The sequence below is a fragment of the Sceloporus occidentalis genome, unplaced genomic scaffold (assembly GCF_023333645.1).
Source record: "Sceloporus occidentalis isolate IW3139 unplaced genomic scaffold, rSceOcc1.0.p SCAF_7, whole genome shotgun sequence".
Taxonomy (NCBI): Eukaryota; Metazoa; Chordata; class Lepidosauria; order Squamata; family Phrynosomatidae; genus Sceloporus; species Sceloporus occidentalis.
The window spans coordinates 17,454,000-17,469,085 of NW_028316987.1; the positions used below are offsets into that span (position 1 = coordinate 17,454,000).

Below are 15,086 nucleotides of genomic sequence, written 5' to 3' on the forward strand. Positions count from 1 at the left end.
CAGGGTGTCTAACTGTTCTAACCCTTCATGATCTGTAACTGTTTCCTCAGGAGAGTTAAATGTGCAAACAAGAAGTAACTAAATGAGTGTTTGCTTTGAGTATTAGTTAAGATAGCTGCTCTATCTTTATTCTGAAAGGATCAAGTCGTATTAGAATCTCTTCACATTTCCTGTTTCTCTACAGGGAGCAATGAGTGGGTGAAATATCAGGATGCTGAATACAAGTTCTTTGACCATCATTCAACTTGGGTGCAAGCTCAGAGGATCTGCACTTGGTTCCAGGCTGAGCTGGTATCAGTTCACAGCCAAGCTGAGCTGGACTTCCTGGGGCAAAACTTGAAGAAGGTAGAGAGGCATTTGAAACTTATCAAATCTATTTCCTGATAAAAGCAGTGACAATCAGCTGTGGAAAGTTTGGGCCCAAACAGACAGGCGAAAATAAAGCTGCTTCAGGTCACTTTGGAGGTATGCTGTTTAAATGATGCATGCATCCTAAGAGGCTGGAAGTCGCATCAAAGCCCCAAATTATGGGGCTGGTAAAGCAGAAAGGCAAAGGTGGCAGTTCCTAATAATGGCAGGCAACATGAGGACTAAGTTTAGCTGATTCCTCTTGGTCTCTTTGGCAAGAGATCGACTGAGTCTTCCTTTTGTTTTTTCCTTTGACACCACTGATGCAAATATGTGCAATCCTTTAATCTGGTTAGTTCTCAAGAGGCCAGGAGCAGCACTGGTGGATTGGACTGAACACCTATGAGAACGATGGGCGATTTCGGTGAGTCTCCTGTCTCCCTGGCTATCAATGTTACTATTTAGAAGACTTTGTTTGTCATCTGGATTTCTACTACAGAAGCTTCCCTTTTGTCTTTCCAGGTGGTCTGATGGTTCCCTCTTGAATTTCATCTCATGGGCGCCAGGCAAGCCACGGCCTATCAGCAAGGACAGGAAGTGTGTATACATGACAGCGAGCCGAGGTGCATAGTGGGTTCGCATACAAATGTCAGACTTTCCTAAATAATGTAGATATCACTTCCTTTCCTGTGCCACTGCAGTCTCTGTGCTCAGCTGGGAACTGGGTCTTGTAGTCTCTTCTTGGTTCCAAGAGCAGGAGAGGAGATATTCCAGCCCTCCAGGTCTAATCTGGCCAACAGCGGTTCCCCACTCAGCTAGCAGAGAGTCCTGAGGCAACTATTCTTATTCCCACAAAACCTTCTCCCTGAAGCAGGAAAATTCCCCTGTGTGCTGCTGGCCTTCCTAAGTGGAAAACTGTTCATTACATGTGAATCCCACTGTTCTCATTAATCACTGGTAGCACATGAGTCCTTTTACTGTACAGAACCTGGTCAGAGGAAAAAGTGGGCTCACTGGGTTGATAAGTGTGGATCCTAGCTCTCAAGACTCAATTGATTCCCTGTCCAGTGGCACATTTACACTACACAGTTATAATACTGCATTCCACTTTAATTGCCATGACAGCATCCCATGAAATCCTGAGATTTGCAGTTTAGGGAGAATCAACTACTAACCATAGAATTCCATAGGATGCAGTCATGGCAACTATGGTAGTTAAATTGGAATATAGCGCTATAGTTGTATAATGTGAATAGGCTGCTAGTCTTAGAAGATCATCCATTTCTTCAGGGACCTATCTAGTGTTGAGTCACTTGTCATTGATGACCCTGAAAATACATGAAAGTATGAAACTCTGAGGCTCCAACTTTCTCTGGTTCTTTTCTGAAATCACCAAGTTGCTATTTTTCATAATCATAATGAATTGCGTCTATGATCTTGAGTCTCTTAGGACCAGGATGATAAAAATAGATGAAAGCATGTGCACACAAGTTAGAAAAGATCAGATATGAGAAATATCACAACATTCCAATGGAGAAAAAACTAACAATCTACGGAGTGTTTCTCCTTTTTTTAAAAAAAGGAAGGATCATTGGAAGGCTAATAGAAAAAGATTATAGTGATCAAGGAGATCTTCATCCATATTTCTTTGCCACTAAAGCACTATACAAATATATATATATATATATATATCTGGTTCCCCTAATTCCATTTTGTGACTTTCCTTCCATAGATCCTCAAGAGTAAACAGAAATACAAAAACAAAACAAACAAAAAAACCCCCCACCAAATTGCAACAAAATGTGCAGGTTGACTGTTGATATCCAGCTATCTATAAAGTACATTTTCACTTACAATTATTGTTGTTTACTGAGTTCTGAGACTATATGATGTTTACTACTGTAGAATATGGAGAAAAGAACCTTCTTCCAAATTCTCTGCCATAATTTTACCTGCGTCAGAAATTTTAATACAAAGATCAAGAACTACATTACATTTCTACTCTTGGCCCCCTTCCATTTAGGTACCACAACCCAAACCCACAGTCTGTCAGTGCCTGGCAGAGAGTGGAGAAGGGAATCAGAGAAGTATCTCCTTAGCCAAACATATACCAGTGTTACCATCCACTGAGATCTGATGGGGTCCTCCCAGGTTTTCAGGGATGATGCAGTCTTTTGTGCTTGGTTATGGAGGCATAGCCAGACATGTCTACAATCCCGCCCCCCCCCCCCCCCGCTCTCCACTAGTCACTGAATAGCCATGGTGAGGAAATGCAGCAGCTAAATGGAGAGAGTAGGGGCATTTTGATCATTGTGGAAGGTGGAAGAGAATGGCAAACTCAACAGTGATGAGAGAGAGAGAGAGAGCATACAGTATCCTCTGAAACTCCTTTTCTCCTTCTTCTGCAGAGGACTGGGGTGACCAGAAATGTCTCACTGCCTTGCCTTACATCTGCAAACGCAGCAACAAAACCACAGTGAGGCCCACTTCGCCACCAATGCCCATGCCGATGCCAGGCAGCTGCAGCCAGGGTTGGCATACTCTCAGTAATAAGGTACTTGGGGTGCTGTTCCTTGCTCAGTGCAGCATATATATTGGTGGTCAGAGTTTGGTGGGAATGGCCAAACCCACTTTGACTGGAAGAGGAGAGTTTAAAATAAGTCTTTAATGGTGTCCTGGTCACTTTACAGTAAGGAAGGAAATTTCTTCTGATTCCCCAAGATGATGTGAGTGGTGGTAAAGTGAGGGATTGCCCCTTCCCATGTTAACTGTTAGCTCATGGGGGTAAACATCTGAAAGTTAGTGTAATGGAGAGGGTGGTGTGTCAAGCTAGATCTCATATGGACTCGATCTAAAGCTCCAGTGACACTTAGCTGGGTACACTGAGTCAGTCATGATCTCTCTGTTTAACTTGCCTCATATGATTCTTGTGGGAAAGGGAAGTCAGGTGTTCATTTCTGAGCTTTCAGGAGGAAGGGTACAACAAAAATGAAGCAATAAATACAAGAAAAAATAATGGGGAAAGGCTTTGCCTTTCATTTGTCTTTCTATCCCCCTACACTATGCAGTGCTTTAGGATTTACAGCCAAGAGCAGGTGACCTGGCCAGAGGCCAAGCACAAATGTGAGATTCAGGGAGGCACATTGGCTACCATCTCCAATTACCTGGAACAAGGTAAGATTCATCCAAGATTTCTTTTATTTATATGCATCTGTATAGGTACACACACTGCCTCTGGAAATTAAATAAGTTTTGGTCCAAGCAGGAGTGTTCCTTAAACCAAGGAAAACCTCATCCTGGTGAAAAAAGGCAGTTCCTTTCGGCACCCCTTTGTAAGGAGTGCACTTGAATCAGGCTTTTTTGGTGGTCAAGTTCCTTGCCTGAATGCAAGAACTGCCATCTTAAGTAAGACCAATTGCTCTGCTTTTTGGTCTTAGATGAAGGTCATAAGCATGGTAGGATAGCAAAATCCATCCTCTAGTATATCATGTTTGGAAAGTTTTAAATATAATTTGTTTCCATTACTGATTTAAGTGTTTGAGGAGGAAAAACATAATTTGTGGACACTACATATTGTGTGCATGTGGCTTCATGTTGCCTATCAACTTATGGTGACCATATGAATTTCATAGGGTTTTCTTAGGCAAGAAATGCTGAGGTTATTTTGATAGGTCCTCCTTCTGAATTATAGCCTACAGCACCTAGTATGTTTTCCAAAGAAAGAAAGAAAGAAAGAAAGAAAGAAAGAAAGAAAGGCCAATAACTACATTACTTGTAATTTGTTAGTTCCATCAGTACAGTAGCTAGGTGTCTGTTTGTTCTCTGCATGTGGGCTATGCATTTCCATTTTGAAAAAAACTAAAAATCTTTGATACTTTTCACAGGCTGATTGTGGGGTGGGAAAAAACTGAAATTCAGCTTTGGGACTTCTCAGTCCTTCTTGTAAAAACAGAACTCCATTTCTTCCCTTCATGTCTCCAAAAATGTCTCAAGCACTTTCCATTCTTTTGCTTCCTTCCCACAGCTTCCATAACCACTCTTCTCCCAAACATAACCTTTGACCTATGGATTGGCTTCCATGATGCCAGGAAGGAGTTCCGGTGGTTGGAGTCTGAACCTGTCAAATATGTCAATTGGGCTCCTGGTGAGCCATCGGGACACAAAACGTCCACCACCAGTGACAACCCGGTGAGCCAAACTCTTGTGCATCCCCCATCCAACGCCTATGACTAAGCAGAGCGAGGCAGCTGCTTTAGGTGGCAGATGCTGAAGGGCTGGGAACAGCAGTAAAATTTTGAAAGAGAACTCTGTGGACTGTGCAGCCTGCCCTTCAACCTCTAAACTATCCTAATGCCCTCAGATACAGTGGAAGAAGCTGCACATCCCCTTTACCCAGTTCCAAAGTAAGATTCATTTTCCAGTCTGGTCAAGCTCTGTTCATGAAAGGTGACAGGATGCCATTTTGTCCTTTGCCTCAGGGAGCATCATTCCAGTCCTGTGTCCCTCTATTTTATACTCTCTGTGGGAAGCCACTTCTTTTTTGGTTGTGATTTGGACTCTTTTTCTCTTTAGGCTGCTGACACATTGCAGAATTAATACAGTTTGATACGACTTTAACTCTCATGGCTCCATTCTATGGAACTTTGGGATATTTAGTTTGTTGTAGCACCAGAGCTCTCTTATAGAGAAAGCTAAATATCTCACAAAATTACATATCTCAGAATTCTATAGCATTGAGCTATGGCAGTTAAAATGGTGTCAAACTGCTTTAATTCTCCAGTGTCAATGCAGCCTTGGATAGCTTTTAAATGCTTTTGGCTGATTACTTTAATCCCCTGGTAAATGAATAAAGATTTTGGAAACAAGTGCTAAGTTTACCTGTGCTTACATATATTTCAACAAGAAAGTTGCCCTACATATGTTTGAACCTGAAAAGTTTGTTTTACAGAATCTTAGAAAGCAGAGATTTTGATTTCCTGAGAAGGACAGATTGGATACTATCTGTAGTTCTTTGAGTGGTTATCTGTGAACTCACACAACTAGATTATATTTCACCTGCACAGTGCCCCTTTTGGAGTGTTCTATAGTATTCTGAAGAGTCTTGGGGGTAGCCCCATCCACCTCCAGCAGCCCGATATAAGGAGCTTCCCATCAAAATCCATCAGTTCCTTAGGACATTGAGGCAGCCATCTCCTCCCAGTTCAACTCTGGGACTGGTGCATTCATAGAGACATCTCCATTTGCACTGGCCATCTTTCCAGATAAGAAAATGTCTTCTCAGATGCTCCCAACCAAAAGACGCATTCAAGCTCCAACCTGAGGTGCTGAGGCCCATTTTTCAGCCATGGGGTGTTCTCAAGCTAGACCCTTCTGCTTTGGCTCAAAATGCTCAGTGTGCATAGTACTGTTCCAGGACAAATTGCAAGGTAATGCCTTCATCTTCAGTTGGTACAGCCTTATGTTGTATGCCTTCCCTCCATTCCCTCTTCTTACTAAAGTAATTGCCAAAATTCATTGGGGCCATGGGAGGTGCATCTTGATTGCCCCATGGTGGCCTAGTATCTGTGGCTCACCCATTTCTTCACTTATCCTGAGGAGAGTATGTTCAGTTGCGCTGCAGATCAGATATTCTTACCATGTACAACGGCCCAGTCAGACACTCCAGTCTTGATACTCTCTACCTGTTAGTGTGGAAGATTCTGGTTGCAGTGAAGGAGATTATTGACGCTGCTCATTAACTTTCTATTAGAAGATCCTATGATTACAAGTGGAAGAAGTTTGCTGATTTCCTACTTCCATGGTCAATTGCTGAAGCTGAAGCTATTGTCACATATGTGTTGAACTTTCTACTTTCTTTCTTGAATTGAAGGCTCTCTTTTTGTCTTCAAATCATTGTTACTTGGCTGACATTTCAGCACATTTTCAATTTCTTGGTAAGCCCTCTGGTTTTATACATCTTTTGGTCTTGGGCTTTCTTAGCAGATGATCTCCACCAACATATCTGCGGTCTTAGAGGTTACAACATCCTTTGGGACCTAGGCCACTTTCTCCATACCCAACTTCGACTTCTTTGAAGCTGAGGATCAATGCCATGGGCCCACTTCATCTCTCAAAGTTGAAGGCTCTTAACGGAACACAGGCTCTTGCAGTTTCAAGGCCTGCTTGTACAGAAGAGCTGAAAAGTTTTAAAGTGACAATCTCTGTTGTGCTTCTCCTGTGGTGTGAACATTGCACAGTGTTCACATGGGGCAATGATAAGGGATGCGCCCAAACACTGAAGGCATTTCTAATGCCCATCTCAGCCTGGATTCTTAGCACCACATTCAACAACACACTTTTAAAAAGAAACCAGCGGTACCAGAAAAGCCATGAGGGTTAGCATGACTTCAAGCTCACACCAACAATGAATCTTCAGAAGAAATCTTCAAACCTGAGTGCATTAACACTGTTCCCGATGAGGCAGCTGCAGTGGCAGATGAAAAGAACTGCCGGGTTTTATCAAGAATCCCTCTATATAAGGCTGCTAGAGGTGGGTGGGATTACCGCCCAAACTCTTCAGAATGCTATAGAATGCTCCAAAAGAGGCACTGTGCAGGTGCAAGATAACCTGGTTGTGTGAGTCACAGAGACCATGAAGAAGAACATTAGCTTTCATTGTTCACATGAAAAAGTTTCTATTTCTCACTGTGGATAGGATTGAATAGGATAACAATTGGTAAAATCTCAGAAGCTAAGGTAGGCGATGAAGAAGAATTCTACTGGCCACTGGACAGAACTTTGGGTAAAATCTTGTCTTCCCAACCTTTCACAGTGTGCAATAGTTGTGGAATTCTGTTCTCCCCAGTCTCCACTAGAATAATGTTATGTTGTGTTTTTATCTCTATTTTAGGTGCCTTATTCAGAAAGTTATAACCACTATGCTGGGTTACATGTATCTAAAAGTACATGCAACCCCATTCTCTGTCTTTAACAGCAGACAGCTAAATGCTCCAGAGGGAAACTCTCAAGCTGGGCAACAAGGCAATAATATCCTGTCCTTTATCCCCAGTATCTGGCAAATTAATGGTGCTCTGTCTCCGAGTTCTATTTCTAACTGTGATGACTAACAAATACCAGTAAGTCTTCTAAGCCAGGCATGCCAAAGTCCATGAAAACACCAATGAGCTCAACAAGGTGGCACAGTGAAGAAATACTTCTGTCCTGCATCAGTTGCCCATGATCTATAGAATTTATAGAATTATATAATCATAAAGTTGGAAGGGACCATTGCTTCGTGTAGGAGCTCCAGCTAAACTAGCCCCATCAGGCAGCTGTCTGGCCTCTTTTTGAAGACGGCCAGAGAAGGTGACTCCATCACATCTCTAGGTAATGAGTTCAATTGCTAAACTGCTCTTAGTATCAAGAAAATCTTCTCCTTCTAATGCTCTAGACTCGAGAAATGTACCCTCCTGTCATTAGACCTAGGACTACCCTCTGGGGCAGCTGAGAATTATGGCAGCCCTTTAGATATTCAAAGAGTGCAATCATGTCCAGTCTTGTCTTCATCAGGCTGAATGTGCCCAACTCCTTTAACCTTTCCTCATATGTTTTGTTCTCCATAACTTTTATCATTCTTGTTGCCCTTCTCTGAATCTGCTCCAACTTGTCTATATCCTTCTGAAAATGATTTGTAATGGTAAAGTATATAGAATATGTTGCAACTACTTAGCCACAAGATAAGTGCTAGAGGCATCCCAGTGTGGGGGGGGGGGGGAGAGAGCTCTAGATGATGGCATATAGCTTTCTCCATTGTGAACACAGATGAATGCCTTTGACCTTCCTGTTTCTGTCTCTTACAGACCAATTGTGCTGTGGTGTGGCATGGCTTCCCATCCCTCTTCACTGGCCGCTGGGATGACAGGAACTGCCTGGAGGAGAAACATGCCTTCATGTGCCAGAGGAGCAAAGGTAATGTTGTTTGGGGGGGGGGGAGGATGCAAGGAGAGCAGTTTTAGTTGGCCTACATCCCTGGTGCCACTGGTGCTCATGCCTTCAGGATTTTTCCTTGAACATGCTTAAAACACGGAGTCATTGTTGCTAAAACTGCTCTTCCTAAGGACTGAGGTTTATTTACAGAAGCGGGTGAGGACTGGCAGCTGGTGAAAGTAGTTGGGTGGGGGGCATGCATTAATAAAATACATGTGTGATTTCAGTGATCTCTGACAAATGTTTGAATTAAACTGATGCTGTTGTTCTAATTGATTATTAGAAAGCAGGAGTGGGACTCATGTAGCCCTCAAGATGTTGCTGGACTGCAGTTCCAAGCATTCTTCCCAGCTAAGACTGGCAGGTGTTGCACTCCAGCAACTTCCAGATGGCCATACTGCTGCTGCTGCTCTAAAGAATCATTGCAGGGGTGTCCAGCTGCTATTATATTGCAAGGGTGTCCTGATTCTAATTCTAAAGAGCTGTGATCCTCTTTTTTCCCCACCCCCGCCCTAGATCCTACCCTAAGCCCTCCCCCAGCAACCTTCTCCCCTGCTCCCAATGCCACCCTTTCATATCTCAACAGCACTTACCGCATCCTCAGGAAGCCCCTCAAGTGGCAGGACGCTGTACTGCTCTGTGAGAGCCTCAATGCAAGTCTGGTGAGCGTGATGGAGCCATACACCCAGGCCTACCTCACCCAAGCCATCAGCAGTGTGCGTGCCCCACTCTGGATTGGCTTGTCCAATGAAGAGGTGAGGCAAATGTGAAACAAGGACCTGGGGAAGGCAGGGTTGTTTGTGCCATGCAGCAAGGAGAAGACATCTGCTTCAGGCAGCACTAGTGAAGGTGGAACAGGTGAAGGTGGGAATTGGTGTGCAGTAATTTGAATGACGTAAAAGAGATTTTTAGAAGTGTCAGCTGCAGCAAGCTTTGGGGCTTTGTTTTGGGCAGCAAAATTGCTTAGGCTGACACTGCTGGAAAGTGGACCAACTGAAGGTGGGGTTTAGAAGTTGGCTATGTTACAGTCATAGTGCCCAGAATTTCAAACGTCAAACACATGGCAGGCTCATCTGGATGTGAGGCCAAGACTGCCAGCCAGGACCTTGAATCTGAGCCAGTGGTGTCACTAGGAGGGGTGTAGTGGTGTGGCCTACACCATTTGTCACCCCAGAAGAGGGATGGCACCTGGTCAGGCCCTCTCCCTGTGCACATACCCCATGTGCCCCAGGGTCCCCATGTGCACTTCCCCGTTGTGCCTTCCCTGCACCACTGATCTGAGTCTCATATTGACTGATGAGGGGGAAAAAACAAACAAACAAACAAAGAATCCATGAACAAGAATGCCTAGAAGTCATTTATTTCAAAGTCTTTCCTAGTTCAAAGCAGGTTCCTTTTCAGATAATGAATATTCTGCAAATAAACTTGAATTTTGACATTAAGCTGTGGGAGGTTATTTCATTAATACAGTATGGGTGCTGACAGGAGGCAGTAGTAGTTTTTTTTTGCTGTTGTATACATTTGTGTTATATACATGCAAATAACACAAAACATAATATGACTAAATTCTTACATTGGAGTGTAGCTGTGCCGACACCGTTCCACACCCTTTCCCTGTCCTTGCAGCTGTTAAAGCCTGCTGCTGTTTACCATTGGGGAGTGGAAGAAGAGAGGGAGATGATTCAGGCCATAAAGTAGCATCTGGATTCATCTCAGTAGTGGTGGTGGGGGGAGAGAAATGAGAGTTTGCTCACAAATGGAGCACACCCTCCCTTTTCCTTCCCCCCAAGAGTCCAGAGCAGTCATATCTTCATGCTCTGTACTGCCTCTCTCCCCTTTCCCACCAGTAAAAAGCAGCAGAAACAGCTTCTCCCAGGCCTTGGCAGCTGCTTGAAGGGGGTGGTAGGTTTTGGGATGGAGAATAAGAGCAGAAGAATAAATACCCCCTGCTCCCTGTCCATAAAGAGACAGGATGCCAGCCTTCAATCCGAAGCGAGAAGTGGGAGATATAAATACAATTTATTATTATGTATTATTATTATTATGTGTTTTATATTTTTGCTTGTTTGAACACAGTTTTTGAATAGAATATTATTTGAACTCTGTCATGTGTTTGTTTTTGTTGTTGCTGTTGCTGTTGGGGGTCGAATTATTGGAAAGAAGCTGGGAGGGAAGGTGGCTGCAGCCAAACTTTGGAAGAACCAATTTTTTTTGGAGAACTGAATAATCTCTGAATAACTGAATATTCCACCCACCTCATTTAGACTCAGGAGGGTCCTTTCTGAAGCAAGGAGTTACTTCTAGTTTTGGTTTTTTAAAAAAGGCTCACCTGGCCTTAAACCAGTGTGGGGGGATTGTTTCCATTAGTCCTTATCTGTCGTGGGAATGAACTTTTTCAGTAAAAAAGAAAATACTATGAGGGTGTGACATGGTCTGCATTTGGACTCTTGAGGGGCACATTCAGGCCACAGACTGCAAATTGCCTACCTCAGTGTGCTGTGACTATGTTTGGAGCACACCCATTGAATCAAACTGGGTACAACATCCTCTATGATAACATCTTTGTGTCAAGATGCTTAAAATTCAACAAAGGCTAGATGATTTTGAAAGATACATTTTGGCTTCAGCTGCCTGAGAAATAATATCACTGTTCTAAAAGACTTTTGAAGCACATAGGCACATTGTGTAATAAAAGGGAAGATGGTGGGGCAATATAGAAGCTATGACTGTAACAAAGAATGGAGTCCTGTCTAGGCATGTTCCTGCTACCAAAGCATTGCATAGAAAACCCACAGTTGTGACTAATCTCATACCCACAAACCTGCTAAAAAAGTCACAAAGTTACTTTTTAATTACATTTGCCAGAGTTTCTCAGACCTTGGCCATTCATATTGGAGGTTTTTGGGAGGACTCTGATAGTCCAAAAAAGTAATTTTTCCAAACTTGGCTAAAAAAAACCCCCAACACCTCATGTTCCCCCACATTATTTGATGCATCTCCTTCAAAGAGGATATGAACCTTCCTCATATATCTTACAGGATATGAACCTCCCTCATATATCTCACTTGGCCTGATCCAGCATGGCAGATCTTTATTTGCATTGGCTGCTTTTAGGGACGACGGAACTATATGTGGTTCACAGATGAGAGCCTTTCCTACACAAACTGGCAGGATGGAGAACCACAACAAATTATGGGGTGCACGTACATGGATGTAGATGGAACATGGAGAACTGCCAGCTGTGATGCCAAGCTGCAAGGGGCCATCTGCAAGATGAACACAGGTGAAGTATATGTGTGGGGACATGATGGGGACAGGAGAGGACTGAAATAGGGAGTATTCTCTCCTCATGAGCTTGAATGATGAGGACAGAAATTTTGACTCACCCAGCATTCCATTTTAGGACCTCTTTCTTCACACAAGTGGAGCTACAATGGGAGCTGTCCTAAATCAGTGGAGGATTCTTCCTGGATTGCTTTCCGGAATCATTGCTATGCTTTCCACATGGAAGTTATGCTAGGCCAGAAGGAAGCTATGAAGAGGTGTCAGAAAGGTAAAGGTTTCTTAAATGCAGTTTCAATGTAGGGCTATTGTAGGCAAAATGTGAACAAGATCTGCTCTCCAGAATATAATTTTTGGCATGTCTGACTTCAAATATATCTACTTCTGCACTTTCATCTCTTTTTTCCTTTTAGTTTGTTCTTATCTTTTCTTTCTTTGGTTTAATGTGGATTGTTGTTTGTTTCTTTTTTAAAATTTATTTTACAGTAGCAGTCTGCCTACTTATTTCTCCACTTAGGTACTTGATGAGCTACTTTGACGAGGAAACAGAAAATGCAAAGGCCTCAGGGCATGATGTATTCTATCATGGAGGGTAACTGAATGCACAACTCCACAATTTTCATCCTTGTGTTATGGTGCACCAGCACTTCCATCATAGCACTTCACATTGCCATTTTCAAACAAGTTTCTTGGTCAATAAAATGCCTTTTTGCATGGTTAGGGGCTGGGAAAGCAAAATCATCACGCTCATAAGTGGATTACTTGCATTTGGCAGTGGTTTGGTACAAAAAAAATTACTCAAGAATTGCCACAGAAGGAAAAAAACCCTATTTTTGGTGGGCTTTGGGGATAAAAAGCTTTCCAAGGGCCACAAAAATTGAATTCTAGGGCTATGCTTTACCCAATCTTGTACTAAACATATGTGCACACATTGGCTGATGTTAGTGGCATACTCACTTGTAAGCTAACCCTATGCCTGTGTGTGTTTATTTTTGGCCACTGCAAGAGGCTGATGTTTCCTTCCTCCCGCTACAATGTCTGAAGCCCCCACTCATATACCACATTTTCACAGAATCCCCCAATCATTGGTGCTAGATGGAAAGTGTGGGGTGGGTAGCATTGCAGAAATGTCTGGCTGTTTCCTATCTCAGCTGCCACTGCTTTGGCCCTGGAAGGAGACAAGAGCAGCCAGCATCTTCTGAACTTAACGCCTTGCCCCACTGTCATCCCCCCTTTCCTTGGTTTTTTTATGCTTTTTAGATAGGCTGTCTAAAGACAGGGAACTGTCAGATTTTTAATTTGTAAGCCACTCTTGAAGTCCCTTTGGGAAGAGCAGGATATAAAGAGTCTAAACAAATACATAATGATTATCTCAGCCACTGAGTCTGACTAAGGGAACCCCCTCCTCCATTCACCAATGACCCCTGGCTGGGGCTTCAGTGGCAATATAGTCAGTCCAGTATTGGTAAGTGGTTCACCATAGTGTAATTTTTTTATTTGACACACCTATGTTACATTAAGCTACATAGGGTTGCATCTATTGTGTGTGTGCAGGTGTATGTTTATAGATTTCATGTGTAGGTATGTGTGTGAGCAAACATGCATGTCTGCTTTTGGTCTGGAAAATGTGAATCAAATTACTTCACTTAAAATGTGGGCAGAATGAAATTTTCAAGCATCTTGTGTCGTGTGTGTGTGTTGTCTAAGTGTCTGTGTATCTTTTATATGTATGTGTGTGCATGTTTATACACACACACAGTCATGCATACTTATATATGGGAAGAAGGAATGAGGTATTCCGTACTTGTGGAAGCTGGACATGGCCTGATTGTATGACTGAAAGCAGGAAAAAATGTGTGCCAGTGGTATGCTTTTATGTGCAGACACTAAATTAGAGATCACATATGCAAATTCCATTATCTTCATTCCAGAATGCTCTTTTCTCATCAGACAACAATCTGAGTAGAAAACAAGATAGTAGGGCAATGTTCACAGATTCATAGTACATTCATCTAGAAATCAGTTGCTCGAGATACAGTCTTCTCTTGCAATTCGTGCCCTGAAAGGAACATCAATTAAAGGCAGCTGATAGACAGTATGAGAATCCACGGAGCTTTTCCCCCCCAGCCAGATTGTTCTGGTCATTTAGGGCTCCCTGCTTGGTGAACTGAAGGTTCTGATCTTTTCCTGTGAACAAATATCTTAAGAAAATACTGCATGGTTTCCAGGCAAGTACACGCAGACACCAGCCCTTTTATCATCCATGCTCCAACTATCTCAGCTTCTTGATCTGCATGTTGGAAAGTTTGAACAGCATGAGACTTTTTGGGCTTCTCTTTTCATTTTATTATGTTTTAAGCTATTACATGTGAGTTGGTTGTATGGGGGCTGAGAGACTGAGCAATGAATCAGGAAATTCAGATTTCACCTTAAATGGACTAGGTGAGTGAGGCAAGCCACCTCCCATAGCCTCAGTCTCCTGATCTTCAATATGCAGTGCTAACCATAAGATTGTTGTAACAATTATCATTAAGCAATGCATGTGAATACTTTGAACACTTGCTGGTCTTCCTATTCCTGTTCTGGAGAAAACATGGTAATACTGTACATGGAGAGTGCCTCGTAAATCTTAGCTATCAAAGAGCAAATCAGCTTATATATCTGTCAATCAGAATTGGGGAAGATCCTTCTTCCATGATTTACCACTTTTGACCCATTCTGCTTTCTTGTCTCACTGTCCTTGCCCCACCCACCCACTCACTAATCTGGAGGTATATAGATGTGTATATAACTTGCCCATGGTTTTCTTGTGACAAAATGTCAGTTTCCTTTGTATGGCATGGATGTCTTCCTAGATGGTGTAATGCAATGGCTTCTCAGCTGAGAATCATTCAAATTGAAGTGTAAACTTGTGAGCAAGCTGTGCTCTTCTTGCCTTATGACCTTTCAGGGTGGTGTATCTCTTTCCTCTCCTACCCCCATAGTTGGAGGCTCAGTGCTGTCCATCCTAGATGAGATGGAGAACGTCTTCATTTGGGAGCACCTCCAAGCTTATGAGAGCCAATCCAAAGGGGCCTGGCTGGGGATGGCCTTTAACCCTAAAGGTAAAGCCACTGTTTTTCTACATTAGTTGGCAATTGTACTGTAGAATAGGGAATATTTAATTGTACCGTAGAACTGAGATTGAAGTGTGAAGAGAGGTGTAAGGAGGCTACCTGCAAACTGAGGAGCAGTGAAATCTACCATGAAGTTATCTTCCAATTTGATTCCAGTCGTGTAAATGAACAATGAACTTGTATATTCACTGATACAGCACCGTGCCAATGTACAAAAGAATAGGTTCCTGCTCAGTGGGGCTTACAATCTATAATTAGCCCCAGCGAATTAATAGGCAAAGGGAAGGGAAGTGAAAACAGCAGTAAATATGCCATTTTTGGATGTACATAAGCATAGGTGAAATAGGTTTTGAAGATTAGAGAATAGTGCTAAGC

General features: G+C 42.8%; 1 protein-coding gene across 2 annotated transcripts in view; it reads left to right on the forward strand.

Annotated features, from left to right (window-relative positions):
• The window catches only part of MRC2 (mannose receptor C-type 2), a 61,782-nt gene that overhangs the window by 40,606 nt on the left and 6,090 nt on the right, over window positions 1–15,086 (forward strand). Inside the window, exons 16-26 of one of the 2 annotated variants that reach the window (XM_089531224.1) lie at window positions 189–345; window positions 705–772; window positions 871–971; window positions 2,757–2,902; window positions 3,417–3,522; window positions 4,373–4,536; window positions 8,187–8,295; window positions 8,830–9,068; window positions 11,428–11,596; window positions 11,717–11,866; window positions 14,580–14,699. In XM_089531224.1, coding sequence (XP_089387350.1) covers window positions 189–345; window positions 705–772; window positions 871–971; window positions 2,757–2,902; window positions 3,417–3,522; window positions 4,373–4,536; window positions 8,187–8,295; window positions 8,830–9,068; window positions 11,428–11,596; window positions 11,717–11,866; window positions 14,580–14,699 — 1,529 coding nt within the window. Of the gene's footprint in view, window positions 1–184; window positions 346–704; window positions 773–870; window positions 972–2,756; window positions 2,903–3,416; window positions 3,523–4,372; window positions 4,537–8,186; window positions 8,296–8,829; window positions 9,069–11,427; window positions 11,597–11,716; window positions 11,867–14,579; window positions 14,700–15,086 lie in introns of both variants that reach the window. The other variant, XM_089531223.1, reaches the window with a different exon arrangement.